Consider the following 25,975-nt stretch of genomic DNA (forward strand, 5'->3'; position numbering starts at 1 on the left):
TACTCATTTCAAATCTTAAAAACACTTTAGTTAACAGCTATTCCTATACACGTCATGGTCTACTACGACCCGTAATACATTTAATAAAAGAAAAAAGACATCAACCGCAAAAAATTGGACGGAAAATTTACAATCAGATTTAGTGGAAACAGACTTTCTTGAAAACAAAGAACAGAAAAAAATTTTATGACTTTCGAAAAACCTAATCCATGAACACTAACAGATTTTCGTAAACTGAAGGAGTGACATCAGCAAGCAGATGATATACACATTCGAGAAGATTTACGCAATAAAACAAAACGATTTCAATTCTTTCTTGAGAAAGTCACCGTTAATCTTTGATCTATCAATCGTTATTGCAAAGTATTACACCACCACAATAATTCATTGAACATGTTATATTAGTCACTAAACGAACGGAATGAAGTTTGATAGCATTTGAAATTATATATAATATAATACAATACTATAGTATTAATATATTATTAACATTATACTATATGATATATTACATATTATATCATATGTTGTATTATATAATACTATTAGATCATATCATACATTATATTATGTTATTATACCATATATATTAGATCATACCATATATTTATTTTATATTACACATCAATATTCGGGAAAGAAAGGGTAAGAGATACTCCCCATTGCACGCCCTGCTCATTCCTTCTTTCCTACTATTCTCCCATCCCCTGTCTTAGGACATTTCCTCCAAATGAGAGGATCAGAACAAATCAAAAGAAGACAAAGTGTAGATCTGATCATGAAAAGAATGTCAAGAACAGATGAAATGAGGAAAGAGATAGAGAAAGGGTTACGATGATATCGAGAATTACGAATGCCATCACCATCACCGCCACCGCCAGTATACATCATACGACTGCAGTAACTCTCTATCCTCCCCTTTCCCTCTCTTTCTTTCTCTCTACACTGACTGGTTGAAACTAACCGCGTATTAAATTGAAAAATTGGTTAGTTGAACCCCTCGGGAGCGCAGCTGGTAGCGACGCATCACAACCATCTTTTTCCCTACTTGCTCCCCTTTCTTCCTCTTGTCTAATAGTGATATGCGAGCAAAACAAGTGACAGCCATGGTGACAGTATTTCCGAGGCATGTACTATGTATGATAATTTTCAATCACCTGCTACATCCATAAGTGAAGTTGCTGCTAACAGTTGGTTTAAGCAACACATTAACTGCACAGCTGTATAAATCTTAAAAAACGACGTTATCATCAAATGAAAAGACCAGAACCATGTTGAACAACAAAGCACAAATAGAAAAGTAATTTTGTGTTCTCGTGACTTCATCATCAGCTATAAGAAAGGAGTCATTAGATGATTGCACCTATCAAGGTGATAGTGACAATAGTATCTGATCTCTTATCACAACTACTATGACAAGCATCCTTATTTAATGCATATCAAAAATATTTTTTTAAACTTATCATAATGTTAAACTAATGGATCATTGTAATTCTACAAAAATGCATTTCTAAACTTACTCTGTCTTGTACAATTAATTCACTGGACAAACCGGTTACTCTACAATGAATAACCGAACAGGCATTTCGGTAAAATGCTTCGTGTGAAGAGATTAAAAAGAAGCTCCTCTATCGACGATTGTTGGCATAAAAAAGGTTTAGACATCCCTTCCTCCTCCTCCTCTTTCTTCATCCCATATAATATTAACTATGACGTATCAACAGCATACTTCCAATCCATTGTTCAAAATTGCGCTATATGGAATGAAACAGTTTTTTCGAATTATTTAATCTTAAATGTTTATTTAAAAAACTGATAGTAAGAGAGCAACTGAACAATCTCAACAGGTATACAATCCTAATGTTTTCTCGACTAGCAATGTAAACAATGATTGGTATCAAATACGGTAATTTTAACCATCTTATGCAAGATTTGATTATACTACTTCCTTCGATAAAAAGTAGTATATATACATAAGATAGTTAACTGTCAATGAAATAAAAAGATAATAAATATGAATTGGAAGCAATTTGAGACAAATGCAAATACATATTTCTTTCCTCAATTCCTTTTCTCTAATACAAATCTATTATCCGTGGGTAGTGTATCTACAGAGAACGATCTAACAAAGCAATTATTCCTCTTTGGTCCTCAAATTTCGTTACCAAACAAAGTCGAGACAAATATTTGCACGAGAAGAAGCATGCTTTTCTGATTGGTGATTCTTGTCTTTTATAAGGAATATGAGTGCTTTTCAGAAGTTGTCATTTACAAATAATTTAAGTGATTTTAGGGCATCTAGGAGTTCTGAACATCTTGCTACGAACGGAGAAAACAATGACCGCGAAACAGGAAAATGCAAAATATTCTGGCGAAGGACTTAAATATAAATGAAGGAAATGTAACACAGCTTTCCAAACCAACCAAAATTTAAACTGATTCTTTAATTTCGCAATATAAAACTAATTTAGCCGCAAGAATTACATTGAAAATAGGCTTTTTATGTAATTATACAGCAAGCAAAGCTATAGGCTTTTAAATGACATAATGAAAGTGAAGACTGATGCTGAAATACTTTCTAATCATGCTCTAGTCTGACATGTGAAAACTAATTTAAATTCTTAACTATTCATTAAAAAATTATTTATGAAGTACTGCTACTAAAAAAGTTACCGAATTGCTTCAATTAAAAAATCAATGATTTATAACTAATTTATCTGAATGTTCACTAACAAAGCCCATTCAGCAACTTAATATCACTATCCATTCATCACTCAACCTTGAGTTTCTCAATCCAATAAATGTCCCATTTGCTTTTGAGAAGGCAAAGACAAAAAAAATAAGAAATTTAACGGAGCAATTACATCCCTCATGACATGTCTTTAAACAGTTCCCACATAACTCTGAAATTTCTCTTTTTTCGATTTGAAAAAATTTAACGCGAAAAATTAGACCTCTTCAGATTACAAAAGAGAAAATCACATTAACCAACAGTTCTGTACATTAAATCATATAAGAATTTTAAACTAAGCTACTTCATATCTTTGTTTAAGCTATAAGCAACACAATTTCAAGATCTCTTTATTCTTCTGGATGAAATATGCATGTTATGGACTCCAAAGCCTACTTTTTATATCATTTTATCAAATCTTACCTTTTATCATTCATCATATTTATCATTTAAATAAGTGAAAAATTTCTTTTTTAATTTTTGAAAAACTAAACTACTGAAAATAAAGATACATAACAAAGATACAAAGGAATACTGCAAATCATCCAACCAAAAATGAAAAAAAAAAAAAAACCTGAAGAATACAGGAACCAAATTTTAACGCGGTTAATTAATTTATGAAAAGCTTTCATCTCTTGATTACATATATACTTCCATTTTCGAAAGTTGCGTATTGGATACAAATTTGAACAGGAGCTTTAATAAGTTGTATTTTCATTTATTTCAATGAAACTCAATTAAGTAAATTGAAAATAAAAGAAAAATTTAGTGTTAAATGAATTATTAAAGAATCTTCATCAATTGATTTGTTGCCATTAACGGAATTCTTATCATGATAACGCATCCATACGTTATGAATATTGTAAAATCTATAAAATAATGATGACTAAATGAAAATCTCTCACTACATTTATAATATGATCCAAAATATATATATGTATATCCGATTAAATATATACGTATAAATCTTAATTATTTAAACCTGAAGTATGAAATATGTATCAGAATTCTTAAATATTAACAACAAAACAGTTTATCCTAGTCACTACGAAATTCCGTTTAATAAATATTAGAAATAAATAATGTAAATAAAAGATTATCACTAGTACTGATTAAGATGAATGGAGCATCCAATATTATTCTTTTGTTAGCACAAGAGTTTTATGGAAAAAAAAGTATTTCTTTTCTAATGCATTAGAGTAATTCTAAAGTGTCATTTCCTTGAATAATATTGTGTGTTTCCTTTTTTTTTTCCCAATTTCTTCACTTCAATCAATTGGCAAATTTCACATTTGTTTTCACTTCTTCATTCGATAATCTTTTTAACTCTAATAATGTGAAGTAATTATCAGTTTCTTCCCTGTCTCTCTACTTCTTTTAATCCCAAATAAAGTCTTAACTGGTTAAAATCCTTCTCTTTCATAAATATCTTCCAATTTTAATTTTATCCAGGATATATTTTTTTTTAACAATTTTCAATAACTTATCCAATAACTGAATTTAAAATAACCTGTTGAATGACTTGGATGTGCTGATACTTCTTACTTGTGTACAATATGAAGTGATGACATTGAGTGGTAGAAAAGACTTAGAAATGGTGAAATTGAAAATAGGTTATACAATGAATTGAAGAACTACAGTTATTAAAGTGAATAGCTTCCAATTAAAGCTCTTTTAATAATTAGAATTATTACAGGAAGATGATAAAATGATAAGTGATTAGAGATGAGAGTTTGAAAGCAATGTTTTAATCTAACAAATTGATAAAATCATATGATATGAGAGAGAGAGAGAGATAGATAGATAGTTTACTTAACAAGTTCGAGAGTGCAAGAAATCTCGTTATATAATAGATTTATGTTGTTGAATGTTTGTGAAGTTTGATTCTTGAATAATGGATGGATAATTCCTGCACATACTTCCATCAAATCTCTCTCTCTCTCCGTCTTTCTCCCCCTCTCTCTCATTAATCTCAAAAAAACATCATCTAATAACAGCTGATAGTACAATATCAATTATGATTCAGGTATAATTGCGCATAGATATCAAATAAATCTCTAGAAAATATTAACATATTCATGTAAACAAGGATTATAACTGATAATTGATTCTCTGAGAAATGATAAGGATTGAAATTTCCATACATAGTCCTTAATCATTCATTTCAGTCTTACTCAAATACTCAAAAAGTTTTATTTTAATCAAGTAATATTCAGATGTATTTAATAAAATCAAACAATCTCTTCCATAACACTTTTTTAGTATAACAAGCAAAGAAGGACTTTTCATAAAAACTCATTACAATTTAAATAAATATATCTTCAGATTATCATATCTGCTATAACGAATACAAAAAATGCCATCTGCTCCTAAAAAGCTATTAATTTTTCAAACAAACAAGTTTTATCTTAAATTCATGTCATTTCTTTCCAGAAAATGAAGATAGCATATGTGGTAGTTGGGAAATTCTTTTTCTAATAAATTGAAAATGAATGAAATTGTATACAACCCAATTTCTAACTCAGCTGAACAAACGAACTAAACAATAATTTGAACAAGACTGAAAACTGAAATAATGAATCCAAGGACTTTTTTTTTACCAAATTAAACTTGTCTTCAATCACATAAACACAACGAAAGGTTTCATAGTGTATATGGCTGAAGACAAGTTTTTACACCCTTACGATTCTTCCGTATTTTATTGTGCAAAGACTAAGTGTTTGATATGGCAATTTGATAGTAACATGTCGTTTTTAAAGTTCATAACTAAATTACAAAAATACAATATTTACCACATCAAAAATTATTTCAAAAAATAAAATTTTCACGTTCAACACTACTTTGTTCCAACAAAAAAAAAGTTTATTTTATTATTGCTGAAAATTCAATAATGGGAGAGGGGGCAACGACGTAATGAAGTGAGATAAAATGAAGGTAAGTGGAATGAAAGTAAAACAAGCAATTATGAAAGTACAATAGACATCATAGAAAATGATTGAAAATTTTTATTAAATTTACATGAAAAAATAAACAGAAAAATCAAGAAGTGATATATTTATACACATATACAAAACTTTTAAGTACAAGAGAGATCAATTTCTACAAAAATTTTGTGTGATATGACATACGATTAAACCGAGTAATATGAAAACAATAGAACATTTGATAAAAACTATATAACAACTGTAACTGAAACTAAATTTTGCTTATTTAGTTCTAATCAAATGCAGAAGTTAATCTGACAGAACACGAACCATTAAAATATTGGTTAAATCAGAGCACAGCGATGATTCCTATCACGAATAAAAAAAAATAAAATAAAATAAATGCCCAAGAAAATGAATTTCATAAGAGATCATTTCCTCGAAGACTTTAGATATGATGTGAGCAAATTGGGTCATAAAGCGGGTTCTGAATCAGACTCAAAGATATATTGTTCCGGATGTAGATCTGAAGCTTCTGAACCTGAATCAGAAGCCAAAACTTCCGCGTCGCGGGAAAATTCTGCTGAATCAAATGTTGGCTCATCAAGTGAAAATAAATAGCGAAAGAGCTGAAAAAATAATGATCTAAGTCGAATAATATTATTTTGTACAAACAGTGAGATAACATATACATTCATAACCTCAAGTAAACAAACGAAAAACTTACGGCTGGACCTCGAGAAGGTGGGCTTTCTGATCCAGATCTCCTAACATCATCAACACATGGATTCATTCTCGAAATTCTCGAAGTCTCTGTCACACTTGTTCCAATGTCCATCGCAGCATCATCTTGCAGTTTTAGATTCTCCGCCAATGTGTCTTCTTTTCCTTTCTGTGCCATCTGCTCCTTTCGTGTTTCGCTGCAATAAAATTAGGAAACAAATAAAAAATAATGCATAAAAAATGTTAATTTGTATAAAAACTGAATGTTTAGTGATAGAATGTTTAGCAAACAATGAAAAAGACGATGCCATTTGAAGAAAAAAAAAAGCAACAATTCCTTATATTCATAATCTCTTTTTCTGTTTTGCAGAAACCCGATGAAAACAATATATACAAAACAAATACAATCTTACCTGATGGGAGAAGACGTTGCGTACGGTAGACCAATAACAAAATCTTTATTTCCTACTCCACTTAACGCTTCATTTGCACCATTACTCCTGACACCTGATGTCCCAATGACTCGTTTTCTTGCCACCATACAATCTGCTGCCGAATTTTCTGACAGATAAGGATTTAACGAAGACTGACTTCGCTTCCGTTTAAGTTGTCCTTTGTCATTTGGGACATGAACAATTTTGATTGGAACTTCGGGATTCACATCATAACCTGCGGGATCATCCACAGCTGTTGCAAGTATCACTTCAGCCGTATAAACGACATCACCTTCCAAAGCTACTACTATAGGTCTGAAAATTTCTTTGTTCATAATAATATCATTTGAAAGTCGTCATACTTTAATTTCTGCTACTCTACTTTTCAACCATTAATTGCACTTTACCTTACGAACCTCGTTTTAAAAGCACAAAAAATGATTTAAACTTACGTTCCTGGTTGGTCGAAATAAATGCTGACAAATGACTGATGAATATCTGCAAAATTTACAATAGCTTTCAGTTCCTTCAAATTCACAGTAATTTCAGCTGGCCGTTGAATACTGTACTTCTGAAATTCAGCAACTGGAATTTTTCCTTCGATTTTCATAACCATGTCTCTATCTAAAATATGTTGAAACAAACAGTGAGGAACCAATCAAATTAAAAATGAAGGGATAGACAAGATAAATACGCTATGAACAAGAGGCAAATTGAAAATGTTTCTGATGATTATCGCTTATTTACCTTGCTTATAAGACAAATGTCGAAAAAAAAAAACCTTTGAGCTTAGCTCACAAAATATCATATAAGGTAGTGTTTAGTACTTCGAAAAAGATATGAAATAGGGAAAAAAAATTTCTAGAAATTGAAAGCTTTAGCAAACATAAAAGAGAGGAGACCAAAATCCAAGCTTTATTATTCCACATGAAATTTGGTAGTCGACTATACTGATTGCTAATAGCAGTATGACAGAAGGTAGGCGAACAAGACCGAAAACAACCTTGTTCGTGTGTAATATAATTTCTGAATGATATTTCGTCAATTTTAGCATCAATTGAAATTTCATCCGTGTTGTGATGCATTCGATTGAACATTTCGAGCAACAATCTAATAATATGAAATTTCTCCAACTATTTAATTGACATAAAATTAGTAAAATTTGCATAGCATCGACTCTCATAAATCAAAAGTAAGTTACCTTGCTTGTATCACAAAACAGTTATTTAAATTTGTTTTATCGACAACGGTTCGAAACGTGGTGGTGCATTCGAAGAATGGTATTTGATGATTTCTTATGACATCTGAAATAAGATAACGGAATGCACTAAATTATTGAATGGAATCAATTTTTCACTGAAACTTCAAATGGCCGAAGCTTTCTTTTTTTATTTACATGTATAAATCACGATGTGGTGAAACGTATGTAAAAATGTGGTAGACCGAAGTGAAGAGGTATGTGAAAATCACTAGAAACTCGGCGGTATAAATATCTAACGAACCATAGGTATGTGTGAGTTGAATAAGCATAGTATCGGCCCGAGGATTGAGATAAATCTGACATGAAAGAACAACCTTTTCAGAACTTTTCACACACTTGAAGGCTGATAACGCACACTAAATTACAAACTATGAAGAAAGCAAAAAAGCAACACCACTAAATTTTGTAAAAGACGAAATTGTATCTCGTCAGAATTATAATCTGTTATTTATTCAGAAAAGCTAAAACAGAAACCTTCATTGGAATTCGGCAGACATTGTAAGCATTCGGATCAAGTCGTAATACATCACATTCACTGAAGAATGATTTGGAAAACATAAAAGTGCCAAAGGCCGACTTTGAACAGCTTAAAGATCGCAAAACAAGCTGAAATAACATCGTTTTAGCAACCAAACAGTGACTGATATTCCCCACATTGAAAATTTAAATTACTTTCACTTCATATTAAAATCTGCTTTCCCAAAAATCTCAACCAAAGTAGCTTTTTTGACGTTTGCAATAAACTTACACCGAAATCACTTGGTTCCATGTACAATTCATTGCCGACACGATTCAAAGCCAAAATTGCACGAGCAAATACTGAGATATATATATAATTCAGAATCATATTAAAGTGTGAATTCGAATTCCAATGGGATTAAATTAATGTCCAAAGTTATGATTTCAAACAAAAAAAAAAAGCCAAGCATCCCGAAGTAGTATAACATAGATCTTTCATGCCAACTTTTTATATTAAAATATAGAAGAATTGAAAAAATCTTATCAAACTTGTGTCACTACATTCTGAATTAATCTACGAGTGACAACGCTTTAGCTTACTTTTAAAATTGCTATGAAGAGTGAAAGATGCACCAGCAGTAACATCTGAATCTACATCCACCTCCTCCCCAGCTAATTCCATATGTAACGTTAAACCGTTGTAGTTTTATCTTGAGATGACTCCTAAAAATAATTTGAAAATTATTCTGGAATTGAATTACTTATCATAATTAATATGAACAATTATTTCCTTTTATGATGAAACTTGTCAGAAGAATGAAAGATGAGAAATTAAAGAATCCAAACAGATTAATAATTTGATAGTGAAGTTCTAGTAACTTCAAATAAATCCCTATTCCAGGTAAAATCTCAAATAACTCTCCGCTGGATAAGACAGCAACGCCACACCATCAAATTAATCGTTTCTCATTCCTCCCGCTAAAAACAATTCCCGGATCGGGCATATCATTCGAAAAAGTTTTACGGCTCGTCCTATATCTTTCCTCTTAATTAATTATTGCAACTGGGGTTATGCGTCTGAACGAGCACACGAAGCTTATTGGTGAGAAGATAATTTTGGTGTCATATCGTAAATGTCACGTAGCTAAATATCACACCTGGATGGAGGTATAATACATTGTCATTTAAATTTTAGCAAATTATTGGTGAAATGCATGAAGTTTGAAATTGATTCAGTATGGAAATGTCATCTTCAGGATGAAGAATTACGGCGACTGACAGCTTCTAAGCGTTTATCACTGGAAGAGGAACATGAAATGCAGATGAAATGGCATGAAGATGACGATAAGTGTACATTTATTATTCTCGCCCGTGACTTAATTGATAGTGGTGCTGATGAGGTGACGGAACTTTGAACGTAATCTTTATTTGCTGCATGAAATCTTTATTAAGACAAAATATTTGTATGATATTATATTTAATATCAGCCAATGTGCTCAGGTAAGATTGCGTTACCCGCTAATTTTTAATCTTATATTAGGATAATTTTCCAGATTGCTAGTATGGTGGGTGATGTTAATATCTTTATAAACAACAATATTGGCGAACTCACAACTATGATTGCGGAATCTAAATGGCGTCGTAAAGGTTTAGGTGAAGAGGCGGTTCGGATAATGTTAATGTTTGCGTTCCGAGTGATTGGGTTACAAACTTTTGAAGTAAAAATTTCAAAAGACAATGTTGGTAGTTTGAAGCTTTTCCAAAAGATCGGCTTTGTTGTAACTTCAGAATGTAGTAAATTTAATGAATATACGTTATCAATTAGTATGGAACATATCCTTGAAGCTATTGCTCATTTGGAAGTAACTCATTTGGAAGAAGAAATAGATGTTAGTGAATAATGGTAACCAAGTATGCAATATTCTTTTTGTTTCTTGGTGTTATACAGCGGTAAAATTAGTAAGATTATAATTAGATTATAATTTTGGTTAATGAAAAATAACAGTAAGCATTGTTGACTATTATCTGATTTTATATTTGTTATGCCATAATATTTTTTTGAATATATTAAATTTTTACATCATTCGCAATGGATGAGTTGAGTTATTGTGAAATTTCATTTAGTCATGCTCGATAAAATGCAAAATCATTAAATTAGAGTGAAAGTGTGACAGTTTTATTACTTTTTCATCAAAGGCTATAGATATGCAATCATCAATTACATATTCTATAAATATGAGAAACTTGAAGTATATTTTTTTTTAAGAATATTTGTAATCTGAATTTGAGAATTTTTAAGAAAGATCATGCAACTGAAGAATCATAATAGTCATAAATAATGCCAAAAGTTTCCAGTGAGATTTGGAGGGCATTGTTGAAACAGAAAATAAGCGGTGATGGTTATGTCATTATATCATGGATACTACTTGCTATAATGTTGTGTTTGTATATTTGTGTTATACTTCTTATGATTTCGTTTTGTATAGGTTTCTAATTTGTCTACCTTTTGTACTTTAATAATAGCGCTCACACAACAGAGTTGTCTCATTTTTGTTTAAAGTAGTGAGTCAAATGGGATGAAAGTGTTGCGATTTCAGAACTTGAAATAAGTGCATTAATTGCAATTATTAAGTTGATTTATTTACTCAAAGTAGCAAATTTTCAAATCCAAAGGTAGTATCTAAAAAAGTAGTTGGAGACAGATGTCGGCAAATAAAATATTTCAAATGCGCTAGATATTGGCGATAATTGGAGATTTATCTTTGTAGACAAGGTTGCGAACAAAATCATTGTGGTTGTAATAATCATTTATTGTTCATATCATTGTATCGTGTATGTATTTACAAATATATATTGTTTTACAATTATTCATTGAAAACCTCTTAACTTTGATTGTTTTAAGTTTTTATCAATTTTTCCTAATTTTTATTAATGACAGGGAGCAAATGGCTCTTTTGCCTTTCATTGAATTAATCATAATTCTTTCGTTCTCTTGCTTTATCCATTGGTTTTTATGAATCTATTTCAAGAAGAAAAAAAAAAATGAAATAAATCAACAAATAACAAAACAAGGGATTAATGCATACATTTTATGATGAATAATTGCGATGCTAGTAAGTTCCCTGTTGACTGGTACTGCCAACAGGATGTTATATTGAGATCATATAGTAAATTCCAATGAAGTCTCAAAAATGAAATCAATAGATTTCGAAATAAATCAATCCTGAACAAAGGTATGGTCTCTGCATTTTTCAAATTTAAATAAGAATGAAACTTTGAAAGACTGGAGATATCATTTGTTATCAGTATTGGGAATTAGAATGCTTCTAAGTGATTATGAGAAAGATCACAAGCGATTGCGACATTATTTATGAATTCATACCACTTTTATATCAAATCAGCCAGACTCTTACAGAAACCATTAACTGCGATTTGATAAGTTGGACAATGGTCTTCGCAAAGATTTAAATATTGACCATTCATGTATCGTCTCACTTGAACTTGACTTCCTGGACATGATATCGCATTGATCGAGGTTTGGTAAAATCCTAAAATTAAGATATTTGCACTTCTCATATTTTTTACTCTTACTTTCATTTATTAATCGATCTCTTTTACTATCCACAAAATGGCATATTGGTGTCATATAAAGTTGATTTTGTCAAATGAATGAAACCTTGATTTTAGTAGCTATGCAAACTTTTTATGTATAAACAGCAAAAAATTTTCAAGTTTTCTTTTTTTTTTTAGTTTTTCAAAATATTGCAATTAATAGTTTCTCGACGATATATTTTACAAATTTTATAATTTACAAAATTATATAACTATTTAAAAATATTACTTGAAAAAGGATTGTAAGCTGAGGTACAGCATTGATATCCGTTATTTTTAATAGATCTGAGACAACGATAACCATTAGGACACGAACTTTGCTTTGCATTATTACACTGTAACGGTGTTCCGGTTGTTGGAAAAAGAAGTGCTGTTCCGGAAGGACAACCATCATTTTGCACCTCTGTGATGTATTTCATGATTTAAATTAAAATCCAAAAAAAAATTTGTACAATTTTATTTGATAAAAATGTTTGCTTGACAATGAAATTATATTAGTATAACGAACAAATTTTATTAATAATTAATAATATTAAAAAAAATAAAATTAACATACCTTCTTTAATTTTCCTTTTGCAACAGAAATAATTTTGTGCTTTTTTAATAAAAATACAATCAAATCCAATCGGACAAGGTGCCATAGTACAAGTTTGTGGTATTCCTTTTAGCATATACGGGGTACCATCGTTGCAAATATCGACGGAAACTTTGAAATGATTTCGAACATTTATCGTTGATTTACTACTACTATTACCTCTACCAATAACACTGATACCTGATAAATGACCACAACAAATATTTCGTCCAGCATCACGACTAAATTGACAACTGTATCCTTTTGGACAACTATTCTTTAAGGTTGAACAATATCGAACCTGAAATTTCCTTTTTTTTTTTCCCTCTCTCTCTCTCTTTCTTTCTCTTTCTCTCCCTCTTAATAAATTTCATTCATCAAGACATTATATCAATTAAATGATATAGTATTTGCTATTGATTGTTATTTTTATTTTTTCTAACTTACTATAACCTATGATAATAAAATCTAATTTGTAGATACATTTATTAATAACATTAAATTATCAAAAATTTCAAAAAAAAATAAAACCTTATTAGATCCTTTCTCATAATATGGTATTTGACTTGAAATTGAACATTTTATTTTAGCACTTTTTGCTTCTTTGATAATACATTTGCCGTGATAAATGATATATCCACTGATACATTCACAAATGCCATCTTTACACCTGGAACCACCTAGGCATTGCTTATCATCTATGCAAAGATCACCTGGCTCACTTCGTTCCAAACATTCATCTGCTATTAGCAGTTCGCCTTCTTGACAAGCTAAAATTATTTGAAAATATTTCATTTCATTATTTTTATACAAATTTATACCACTTTAACTAATTTATTTCAATAAAACATTTCAGTTCATATTATACTTTATAATAATTTAAAATTAATATACTATTATTGGAATTTCTTTTAAATTTAAATAATTTTAAATTATAATGTTAGATTTTGTTTCTTTTTTCTTTCATTGATCTTACAATCCTGCAATAAGTTAATGATAAGATATATAATTTTGATCCTTAAAGTAATAAAACATGAAATTATTCATAAAATTTAGATAATTATTTTGATATGTGAAATTTAAGTATTCAATCTTTGGTGCATATTCCATGAAATAATAATTATTCACATCAAATATAATACATTTGTAAAAATAACTGCAATTATAGATCATATCATAATCAATTATCAATTATCAGCTCTTTTCAAACAATAATTTTGTTAACATCATCATAAATTATGCAAATTTATTTACAATATTACTTAGAGATTGTAAAAAAAAAAAATTACTTTTATTACTTTTAGTGATTTTATTTGCAAGCATTGATGTATTACCACAACACTGATAACGTCGTTTTGGTAATGACCACTGACACGAGTAACCTCTCGGACAAACATTTGTTAATGAATTGAATGGATCACAGGAAATCACTTCATTTTCTCTCATATAAACATATTTATTTGGAGGACAACCATCTGTATAAAATTTAATCAATTTATGCGAAATTAGCAGTAAGTTAACAGTAAGTACACTAGTATTAGTATTACAGTTCAGAAATGAAAATTCCTGAAACTTCCTGCAATTAATCCGGAAAAGAAGAAATAATTGATCAGAGTCATACTAAACAAATAAGAAAAAAAAAAAAAGCAAATAATTCAATTCGATATATTTTGTTAATCTTTTATTATATTAATTTGAAATACTCTAAAAATTTTATTATATAGAATTTTTATTTGAGAATGTGATCAAAATTATAAAATTTAATTAAAATTGCAATTAGCAGAATAAATTTTCATTTTGTTTCAGCATGTTTTTTTTTTTTTTATTTTCTTTTTTAAGTAATAATCGAGAAAAACATTTAACATACCGGAAACTGATGTATTATCATTTTCACAACAATAACCGGTCATTAATTCGGTTTCTGCATTTTGACATGTATAACCAATAGGACAGGTGATAAATGGTGAATTAAGTTGACATGAACGTGGCATTTTACTAATAATTTCGGAGTAAAATTTTGCACCATTTGGACATAAATAATTTGATGAACAACAGTAACCCTAAAAAGAAAGAAAATACATTCTAAATAATTTTAACAGATCAATGATAAATTAACACGGAAATTGATACAAATTTTTAGTCATAAAAAATTAATTTGAAATAATTGCAAGGAAATTTGTAATAATTAAATGTTTTATTTTCAAAAAAATGATATTTTTCATCAAATCAATCCCAGTATTCCATTAGATTTATTTAATTAAATAACATCTAATTAGCTATCAAACAAATGCATAAATTTTTCAAAAAATTAATTAATTACTTTTGCAAAATTCAAACTCTGACTTCAAACTTTTATTGAAATGATATTCAGCAAAAATTTTAAATGTATACGAAGAATATTGAATAAATTTGAAGACAGTTTTTAAAAGCTAAAAAAAAAAAAAGAAAATAGCGTCATAATCTTCCAAAAATAATGCTTATGATATTTTTCAAAGAGAACATGTCAATATCATAGAAAGTCTTTGATTCAATGATTATTTTTTCTCAATTATAAATCAAATATAAAATGACCTTTATAAATTAAATTCAAAATGACCTTTATAAATTAAATTCAAAATGACCTTTATAAATTAAATTCAAAATGACCTTTATAAATTAAATACAAAATGACCTGTAGAGCTCCTGGCACATCTGAAAAGCAGTTGTATCCCACTGGACATTGATTACTTCCACTACTTATTATACAACGAATTGGCAATTTCGATGACTGATCTTTGTAAACTGCTCTCCCTCTCGGACATATGTCTAAAAGAAAAAAAAAATTGTTCAAAATTTTAGTTTCTTTAAAAAATAAAATTTCAATAACATAGAATAACAGTCATTGTTATCACTCATCTATTTTAATTTAATCGTTTATTATTAAATTTTAATGCTTATAAGAAAATACATTTAAATGAGTATATCTATTGATTAAAAAGAATTACTTTTAAAAATAGAATAGCATATTTTATATTATTACAATTTAAATTTAATTTATATTGTAACTCATTTTACCTTCGTTGATAGATGCACAACAATAGTAACGATTTGTTTGCATATGAAAACGACATAGGTAGTAATCAGGGCATGAAGTACTAACGTTTATTAAGCATTCACGAACACTCATATTAAATGCATTCATATATGCTTTTTCACCACTTGGACAAACCTCTATAAATTTTTTCAATTCAATTTTAAAACTTTATTTTTTAATTTTGAACTTTCAAAGAAAATAGATAAACTATACGCTTAAAACTGATTATTTTGATAGCATTTATACACTTGAAATGTAATTATTTTGACAAACAAAACGCTTAAAACGTGATTATTTCAGATGGAAGCATTTATAGGAATGGTTTTAACTGAGAGAATACAAAATGATCGAATGAATTATGCGTCATTATTATTATGCATCATTGCCTTCCTTTGGTTTGTTTACTTCTTTTTATTGACTTTAGCTCATTCTTTGTTTATTCACCTTGTTGACCTTTGAACCCATTCTTAATCAGTCTAGCTGAGATGAATTCAAAAAAAAAAAAAAAAAGAACAAACTTACCCATATTTGTTGCACCACAACATACATTTTTTCCGAAAAGCTCATCATAGGTACACGTAAAATTATTGGGACAACTATTGCTTACGTCACTTCTGCATTCCAATTGCATGTGTGTACTTGGATTTACGTGAACGATATCGCCTGATGCGCACGCTGATGATAAGCAGAAGTTGTTGCATTGCTCGAAAGTTGCAAAATTATTCAAATTACCGCCACAACCATTGTACGTAAATTCGATGCATTCCTTACTGGCTATATTGAAATAGAAACGTGTAACCACTGACGTACCACATGAATTACCTTGGTGAGGCGGTAAAGAACAGATATATGCTGCAAGGTGCTCAAGGTGTATTTAATATTGCATCTACTATTTATTGCAAAAATTTTTGTAATTGAATTACTTCCTTAAATATACATGTATACTGCCTTCTCCTTCACGTAATATATGACGTTTTCTTCTCTACGTAATACATGACGTTTTCTTCTCCACGTAATATATGTTGTCTTCTTCTGTCCCACGTAATACACATACTTTGTTCCCTTTCTCTATTTTAAAAAGTTACTAATCAAATAAATCGACGAAAAAAATTGATGGAATTAGGATTACTTTGTCAATAATTCTTTCATTTTCTACTTAAATACTTCTATTTTTGAATATTTTCCTTTTACCTTTGCATAAGCACTTTTGTTTCTGCATACAAGAAATGACAATTTTTGTAAATAAATAAATTTTAGAAATTAATTTGTATAAAAAATTGTAAATGAATTCATTTTAAATAAAAAGCAAAAACCTCGCTTTGGACAGCATCTATTCACAATACTATTTCCGGAAGTAAGTGATGTACATTCATGAGTATTTGGACAGGATACGGTTGATGAACAGTCTATTTGTTTATTAAATTCATTTCTTTTTGGACTACCACCATTTGGACATTTTCTATCATTGCAATAACTTTCGCATTGTTCATATGATTGAAAATTATTTGAATTTCCACCACAACCTGAAAATTTCTTTTCCTTTTTTTTTCTTGTGAATTAAATTTAATATTGTATTAAATTTAATACTGATAAATGTATAAATTGTATTGACAGTTAAAATAATAATTTATAAAAATAAATAAAAAGAGAAAACAAACAAATAAATAATAACTTGCCATTATAAAGGAAATTTTCGCATTCTTGTATTTGTGAATTGTAAAAATAGCGATAGGATGAAGGAATGTCACAAGTGACACCTTTACTAAATGATACTTGACATGTATATTCTCTCGTTGGACAGCAACCCCACAAATTCCCATCAAAGTGACATTCATAATTTGGTGGACATGTTTTGGCGCTATTAGAATCGGAACAAATAAAATAATTTCCTTTATTATCCTTGTATGCATCTCCTTGTGGACATCTCGGGTTTGCTAAAACTTATAAAAAACATTTTTTTTTTGTAAAAAAATCTGTTATTCTTACTTATAAAATTTTTACTTCTAAAATTAAATCATAAACATTCATTCATTTCTCTTCTAATTATCATTTGAAGTAAAAAAGAAAAGAAAGAAACGAGATTGAAATTGTCCTCTAATTACTATAATTAAATATTTCTTAATTAAGGAACGAAAAAATAACATTTCTGGTTGTGGATTTCATTAAAGAATATTTAGATAATAAAAGATTTCAACTTCTATCATTCATTCTGCTTATTTCAGTTTAAATGTGATAAGCGAAATTATCATTGTAAGCTTTATTATGAGATAATGTCACACTTAGAATTAACTCCAAATTATTCCACTTTTCACTATCCACTAATTATTCAGCTTTTTAAAATACTTGCTAATTATTCAATTTTACTATGCTACTATCATTGCTTTAAATAAAAGAGAAAAAGAAACTTAAAACGATGAAGAAATTATGATGTTTACATCATATTTTGAATTTTCATTTTTAGCAATCTAATTTTCCTCATTCAAATTTTGTGTAAAATATATTAACAAGAATTGGTGGTTAATTTTAGGTTAATTAATTAATTAATTGGAAATATTACGAATAATATTGTTGCATGTATTTTGACATTCTAATAATGTCTCGAAATTATTATCATTGCCTTGACATCCAGTATAATTAAATAATTGACACGCATGATTTACCGCATCATACCAGTATCGTCGTATATTTTCCTTGCAGTTTCCGAGTCGTAATGGTTGTGAACAAATTGCATCTGTAAGGTTTAAAGATTAATTTCAACGATAAATATTAATAACGGAAATATCCTAAAATCAAATCACTTGTTTAAATCATTTAAAAAAAAAAAGTTTTAATTCATTCATAGGCTTAAGCTTAGACTTTTAGCTTAATAAATTAGAATATTTTTATTGAAATTTGAATAATATAAACTTGTTGAAAACTTGAAATATAACCACTAATAATGAATTAAAAAAATTATTATATAGTAACCAAATAATTAATTGCATAATTATCATCAAGAAAGTTGTGCATAATAAATTAGTGAATTAAATTTAATAAAAACTTAGCTTTGCTTCTTAAATAGTATAAAAATAAATCAGATATCAAGCTTGTATTTATCGAAATCATTTTTTTTTTCTTTTTCTTTGTATGCAATATTTTTGCATTAAAGAAAAATTTTTAATTAAATTGACTTTTCCTTTTTTTTTTTTGAAATTTTATTTGTTTAAATAATTTATTCATTTTGATTTCACTCAAATTTAGCATTTTTTTTTTTGAAAAAAGAGATTATTCATTCATATAATTAAGAAAAAAGAAAAGAAATTTGAAAAACGAACGAAGTTTCGGACAACAAATCTTATTGTCCATCTGACATTCATGTGTGCTTGGACAATGGCTATTACGATTACATCGCTGAGTGACCTGTCGAATTTTTAACGCTGTTCCATGCTTACATTGAAGTTTTTCACAGAATAATTCACAGTCAGACAATGATTTGAAATTGTTGAAATTACCCAATGCGCCATTGTATGTAAATGATGTGCAGCGGCCTTGTTCCGAATCATAGTAATAACGGCGAGATTTCTCGAAGTTTAAATTAAACATTCTGGAAATTCACTTCATTCAATTATATTGCATTATTTAATATCAGTCATTCTTCGTATTTACTATTTTTTAATTTTCTCACACATTTAATTTTTTTTTTGATAATCAATTAAATCATATTTAAATTTTAGAAGTGATAAATCTAAGATTTTCTGTAAAAAAATTTTACAAAATTCATAATTGGACTAAGTATTGAGCTAAATGAAAATTCTTTTAACAACTTTAAATTTTATTAAAAATCTAATAAATATGAATGATTGCATGAAACTTTGCTTTTGTACAATCTTTGAATTATTTTTATCCTAAAAAATTTGCAGTGACCTTCTGACCTTTTCATACTGTGACCAGGGTCAAAATTAGTATGGCGAGAAGGGTCAAATGGACGTCCACCAGCAATACTACATATGCTTGTAACACTTGGACAGCAAACTTCTCTCCAATCATTTGCTTTACATTCAAAATTGGTTGAACATGAATTTATTGTTTGGCAATTAGTGATTGGTTCCTCTTCGTTCAAAATGCGCCCCACTGAATATTCCGGGGCGCCACGTTTGCAACCTTAAGAAATGAATAAATTACAAAAAAAAAATAAAAAAATATTACCTCAAAAATTTGAATGTCAGTAATAAATTTAAAATTTAAGTTTTTCGAAAACTACTATTTAATTTCATCCTGACTCTTTTACGAGACTACATAATTAATTAATTAAATGTATTGCTTGGACAGCATTAGATATGTTGTTGCTTAAAAATGTTGTAAAAGGAATATAATTTATAAACTTGAATAAATTCTAATAAATTATTATTTATATTTGTGATATTATTTCAATTACAGATAAATAAATTATTTACTAAAAATATTTAAATTTAATAACGAATAACTTACTATCTTTGCAATATGATTCGCAATGTTCACGAGTTTTGAAATTATTAGGTGATTGTACTTCCGTTTCATCCCATGGATCCCACATAAACTGTTCACATATACCGGTTACAGAATTAAACCACCAACGTGGTCGTACGCCAGCTGATTCTTTCACATTTAATTTTGCTTCACGTTTTGGTTGCATGCAAGTAAATGCTATAAAAAAAAAATGGAAAAAGGAAAAGAAATATTTTAAATGAACCCTCATTTTAAGCATCTAAAAATTGAAATATCAAAATGATTACAAATTTTTTATCATTTTTTTTTTTTGAACATATTTTTAAAATTAGTCATTTTTTCAAAATTATTCTTTTAACTAACCACGATTTGGACAACAAATTCCATCTGCTTGCGGATGAATATTGTAAATACCTTTCATTGCTAATTTCACATTATTCAATGGTACCGTTACACAGTCGTAAATATCGGCAATGTAAATTCCATTTTCCGGTTGATACGGTTCTGTAGCATAGGTACATGCACCACCACCATTTGCTACAAATGTATTGTAATCGGTAGATGTTGAAGAACAAAATTGCAACGGATTAATTTGTTCGCCTGCTAAAATCTGAAATGAAAAAGGAAAAAAAAAATGTTTGCTAATCATTTCTTAACCTTTAACCTTACTTATATAACAAGTATTACTAAAAAAGAAAACTTGTTTTTTATATAATTAAATACAGTTATTTTTCTTTTACTTTACTTTCAAATAAAATATTTCGAAGTCTTTTTATTACTAAAGTTAAACGTACATCATCATCATCTGGATCAGTCATTGCTGGATTTCGAAGTTGTGTTATTGGCATTGCTAATAAATCATCATCATATTCCGGTAATGGACATTTCGGCACCGGATCATCATCATCGCCAAATAATAGAATGCAAATAGTACCATCACGAGTATGTGCTTGCACATATGGAATTCCATTAATATCAGATGGACATTCACATTTATTTTCTACACAACGTGCACCAGGCCATGCCGAATTACATTGTTCCGAGTACTGGCAACCATTTTCACCAATATTTTTCTCTTTAATTTAAAATTATTTCTAATTTTTTATTAATTAAAAAAAAAAAAAAATGCAATGATGAATAAAATTTCTTAATATTAAATTTAAATTTTTCTTTTTCTTTTTAATCAATCGTTTGAAATGTTGCATTTTGGCAATTTTTATTATTTTTATTGATGCGACAGCGTTTAACGTAAGTAAAAGCGTAAACATTGCATATAATGAAAATCAGAATTTAATATTATTTGATTTCTAATTTCTCGACAGAATCAAAGAATTGCATGAATTAATCAACATTTAATGATTATTAAATTATTATTTAATTAATTTTTTTTTTGAACATTCCAATGAAATTCTAAAAATTGCTTTAGCTAAAATAGTTACATTTCAAGTTTTAAATTTAAATTTAGTTGACTCACTAAGAATTGATTTGAATCTAAGATGTGAATGTATTTAGAAAAATCATCCAAGATTTTTGATTGACTTTTCTTATCATAGCAATTTTAAGTTAAATTTTCATATCGAAATTAATTTCAATTTTTCTTTCATTGCAAAAAAAGCAATGAAAATTTGGCAATACAATATGCTAAATAAAAATATGAAATTAAAATTTTTAACAAAAGATGATGAACTTACTGAGATAACAATATCCATGAATGGTAACAAAATTACTTCGACATGTACAAGCACCAACTGAACAAAACATTCCCTACAAACTATTTTTCAAAATTAAAATTAAAAAAAAAACTGAAAAAAAATTAATTTATTTAAAAAATTTCAATTAATAATTTTATATTATTTATATTAAACCTTTTCTTTGTGCAACTGATAAAATGAATGTTTATTTCTTCAAAAATATTTCAATAAGTTTATTTTACTCATAATATACATTTCAAGGTAATGTCACATACATCAAATTTCAACAATTATATGCTTAAAAAATTCTTTGAAATTAAAATCGTTAATAATTAAAAAATTTTTAAATTCGTCAATAATTAAAAAATGTTTAAAATTAAATTCGTTAATAATAATAATTTTCATTGATCAAGAAGTGTCCTAGTTAGTTTAACCGGTTGATCAGCCAGGATAAAATAATTTAAAATTGATTTTAGGAATTTTATTCAAGAAACTAATCAGTCCTTAGCTAATGTTTATATTTATATCGAATGTATTGATAGTTATGATACATTTTATCATATCATTCAAGTAATTATCATTCAATCAATTCAACATTGATATAATAATAGCTACACTAATCTAATCATGACTATAACTTTTAAAATTTACAATTCTAAATTAAATTTATTTAGCATGTACGATTAAAATAAAAAGAAATCTTAAATCTGCTAATGTCTAAGACACAATTTCAGCTAATATTTTCAAACATATGTGACATTTTTTTGAAATTTTAAAGCATAAAAATTTAAAAACGAACATTCAAGCAATCTGCATTGACGGAACAGTAATCACCAACACGACCGGATCCGGCAACTTCACGTCGTTTACGATGTTGATGATTATTCAAACAGGTTCCGTTTACAAAATGCTCATCAGATGCACAACGCTTTGCAATTAATTCATTCTTTCTTGTATCGCAAAATAAGTATGAATTCTCATAGATATTAATACGACTAAAATTTTGAAAATGTCAAAAATGAATTAAAATTTTAAATTTTAAAAAATAATTAACCATAATTAATGAAGCAAAAAGGTGTATTTTCAATTAAAAAATACTTTTTGTAGAAGATTTTGCCTACTTTCAAATATTTGATAATTATATATAACAAATAAAGTAAATAAATCAATAAAAATAAGAAAGTTATTCATTCTTTCAAAAGTATAATTGAATTTATAGAAAGTGTAATTCTCATTAGATATTTAAATAATATTTTTCTATACGTTTTTTTTTTCAAAATGTCTGGTGATTTAAAGAAAAAAAAAAAGTAAATTTGATGGTAGATTAAAAAAAAAAAAAGTAAATTTGGTAAATTTAACTGTATTGTCCCAATATTTTGACGTAAGTGACCCGTGATAGTGCCATTTATATAAATAATTGCTCGCAATATGGATAATAATTTGGATAAATTTTTAGATTAATTAAATATATTGGAAGTAATTTGATATTACAAAAAAAAAAAAAAGAACTTTGAGGAGGAAATGATAATATTACTTCATAAATTAGTATAAGTCGATTTATTACAATAATTTATTTAGACTTTAATTGAATGATAATGACAAAACCTCAATTATGATAAGCTAAAGTGTTAAATGATAATTTAAAATGTAGCAAAATAGTTGTAAATGTAAGCAAACTTACTTATCAGTCGTATTACAGAATAAATGCTCATATTGTTCATCTTTGAGACATTTCTGGCCAACATTTAATAGTTTACATTGATCACACTGATTACTGATTCTACAGATTGTAACAGCCCATGATAAGCCTACATTTAAAGCTTAAGCTAACATTGAGTAAGGTGGGACAAATTTTTATTATCAATTAATTAATTAATTATCTATGGTGTTTGTAGTTTTCAAAGAAGAATAATATTTCGTATTGATTTATTAAATTTATATTTAAATAATGAATGAATTATTCAAACTGTAACATCAAATTACCTGAGCAAATTAGTAGAATTACTGCTCCAAGGAGCATTATAATAGCACCAATCGTCCAATAATGTACTTTGTTGACAGAGTTATTTGCGGTCATTCAAATCTAAATTGCTTAAAAATGGATTTTTCATTTTTTTTTTCTTACTATTTGAAAAAAAAAAGGAAGGAAGAAAGGAAAGTTAAATACTATTTGCTAAAAGAAATTAGCGAAATTGTGATTGAGCAATAAGTTTGTACCATCCACTGAGTGACCACATAAATTAACAAATGACCACAGTAAAGAATGTTTAAGTTTAGCATACTTTTAAGATTCTTTTGAGTTATTATTGGTTTAGCAATTTGGCATTCAATAATCTCTCTCTTTTCCAATCATTCATCTCTCTTCAACTTCTTAACCTTTCTTCTTTTACCTGCTAACCCTCTCAGTGAAACCACTTAAATATGATCACGTCGAATTGCTAACTCAAACTTCATCAATCACCTACCATCTCACCTGTAAAACCAGAGGTAAACATAACTTATCCCATTTTACCTTCTTGCTAACATTACCACCTTCTTCCATCTATACAAAAATTTTTAAACAACCATTAATTTGTTGTTCATTGCTTGTTATCCTCTTAAAATTCGAAATTATCCTTTGAAATTTCAAAATGAAATATAATAATGAGAAAAAAATAACAAAAAAAAAAAAAAAAATAGAAAAAGATTAATTGATTTTATTAATAAAATTACAAAAAAGAAATTTTTTTCTCTTATTGTAATTTTAGAAAAAAATAATACAAATATTTAACATTTGCAAAACTCATAGAATAATATGCGAAAATTTTGAGAGTAACAAAGGAAAAAGCAATTCATTTATAAAATTTCTAAAAATTTTCAACCTTTCCTTAATTTTTTAACAGATTTATTGTTTCATTTAAATTTTATAAGCATTATTTTATTAGAATAATTTCTTTTTTTTAAATGATTGTTTTCTTTAATCAACGAATTGATAGTGAGAAAAACTGAAAGATATTAGATGGCTATATGTTATGCTAATAGTATCACAGATTCAATGTGTAGAAGAATTGATTAGATTTAAAGTTCAGAGAAATATCTGATTGGTAAATATTTGTTGATCTCTACAATGAAGTATTTACCTTCTTTACCAAACACAAGCAAACAAATCAAATATTCCATATCAAAATTAGAATTAGCTGTTTTCTGATCTGTTTGACAAAATAGATTTCATATTTAAACTTTGTTTCATTAATTTTTTTATTTCTTTTTTTTTTTTAAAAAAAAGCGATGATTATTAGATTTTGGAAATTGAAATATTTTTTGCTTTTTATGGCTTTACAGTTCACTTATGCTCTTTGCAGTATTTTTGACAATTAATTAAATATTACTAATTATCGAAGAAGAAAAAATCACCCAAAACAATATGTTCATATTTCTGTCTTGCTTAAGTAATAAATATTTTATATTAAAATATTGCGTAGAAATGCAATTATTTACACATAAGAAGTGATAATTAATTATTTAATTAATATTGGCTGTACAAAATAAAACAAAGAATATTATATTATTATGGTTAATGTCTATTTATACAAGTTATTTTAAAATTTTAATCCTTAAAAAATTGCAAATTGCATGAGAGAAAATTTGAAAACAATTATTTCAACTATGAAAGATATAATTTGCAATGTATCTTAATGAGAAATTTTTTCAATGTTTAAATGTTTATTAGCAAAAAAAAAAAAAAAAAAAAACAATTTATATGAGATGTTTACTTGATACAGTGATAGTAATATACTTAATAATTTAAGTATTAAAACTCGAAAGTAATAATTACTTGTCACTGAACTCATTTTCACACCTATTATTCCATATATAATAAATGATGACAATAATAAATATGATAACATAATCACTAATGAAATTGTAAAAACTTAAATTAAGCAAAAAAATTATTTTTTTAAGGTTTGTGAAAATTTAAGTTATCTTTTTTCTAGCAAATTTAATTTGTGAAATACTTTTGAATATTTTCATAATTATTAGATTTGCTTT

The 25,975-nt window shown here is 27.7% G+C and overlaps 3 protein-coding genes across 5 annotated transcripts; 1 reads left to right on the forward strand and 2 right to left on the reverse strand.

Annotated features, from left to right (window-relative positions):
- Positions 1-6,128: 6,128 nt before the first annotated feature.
- Bma-hpr-9 (Rad9 family protein) lies at positions 6,129-9,214 on the reverse strand (the record flags this gene model as incomplete). The annotated part of the gene is made up of 10 exons (XM_001894132.2): positions 6,129-6,284; positions 6,383-6,575; positions 6,792-7,127; positions 7,265-7,436; positions 7,816-7,922; positions 8,014-8,116; positions 8,315-8,429; positions 8,548-8,679; positions 8,822-8,892; positions 9,133-9,214. The coding sequence occupies 10 exons, from the start codon at positions 9,212-9,214 to the stop codon at positions 6,129-6,131; spliced, it is 1,467 nt and encodes a 488-aa protein (XP_001894167.2).
- Positions 9,215-9,603: 389 nt separating this feature from the next.
- Bm7000 (acetyltransferase, GNAT family protein) lies at positions 9,604-10,433 on the forward strand (the record flags this gene model as incomplete). Of its 2 annotated transcripts, XM_001894131.2 has the most annotated exons (3): positions 9,604-9,699; positions 9,789-9,932; positions 10,086-10,433. In XM_001894131.2, the coding sequence occupies 3 exons, from the start codon at positions 9,604-9,606 to the stop codon at positions 10,431-10,433; spliced, it is 588 nt and encodes a 195-aa protein (XP_001894166.2). The 2 variants fall into 2 exon arrangements, with proteins under 2 accessions (XP_001894166.2, XP_042933407.1); XM_043077473.1 differs by lacking the exon at positions 9,604-9,699 and having other exon boundaries at positions 9,747-9,932.
- A 1,486-nt stretch (positions 10,434-11,919) lies between these two features.
- Positions 11,920-24,023, reverse strand: Bm3714 (EB module family protein; the record flags this gene model as incomplete). Of its 2 annotated transcripts, none has more annotated exons than XM_043077475.1 (21): positions 11,920-12,080; positions 12,374-12,547; positions 12,701-13,019; positions 13,250-13,488; positions 14,017-14,193; positions 14,586-14,778; positions 15,390-15,523; positions 15,773-15,928; positions 16,314-16,643; positions 17,105-17,314; positions 17,468-17,725; positions 18,349-18,522; positions 19,106-19,374; positions 19,703-19,931; positions 20,259-20,453; positions 20,619-20,865; positions 21,050-21,330; positions 21,947-22,019; positions 22,746-22,941; positions 23,628-23,754; positions 23,930-24,023. In XM_043077475.1, the coding sequence occupies 21 exons, from the start codon at positions 24,021-24,023 to the stop codon at positions 11,920-11,922; spliced, it is 4,236 nt and encodes a 1,411-aa protein (XP_042933409.1). The 2 variants fall into 2 exon arrangements, with proteins under 2 accessions (XP_042933409.1, XP_042933408.1); XM_043077474.1 differs by having other exon boundaries at positions 14,008-14,193.
- Between the last annotated feature and the right edge of the window lie 1,952 nt (positions 24,024-25,975).

This window comes from Brugia malayi, assembly GCF_000002995.4.
Source record: "Brugia malayi strain FR3 genome assembly, contig: Bm_v4_Chr1_scaffold_001, whole genome shotgun sequence".
Classification (NCBI taxonomy): Eukaryota; Metazoa; Nematoda; class Chromadorea; order Rhabditida; family Onchocercidae; genus Brugia; species Brugia malayi.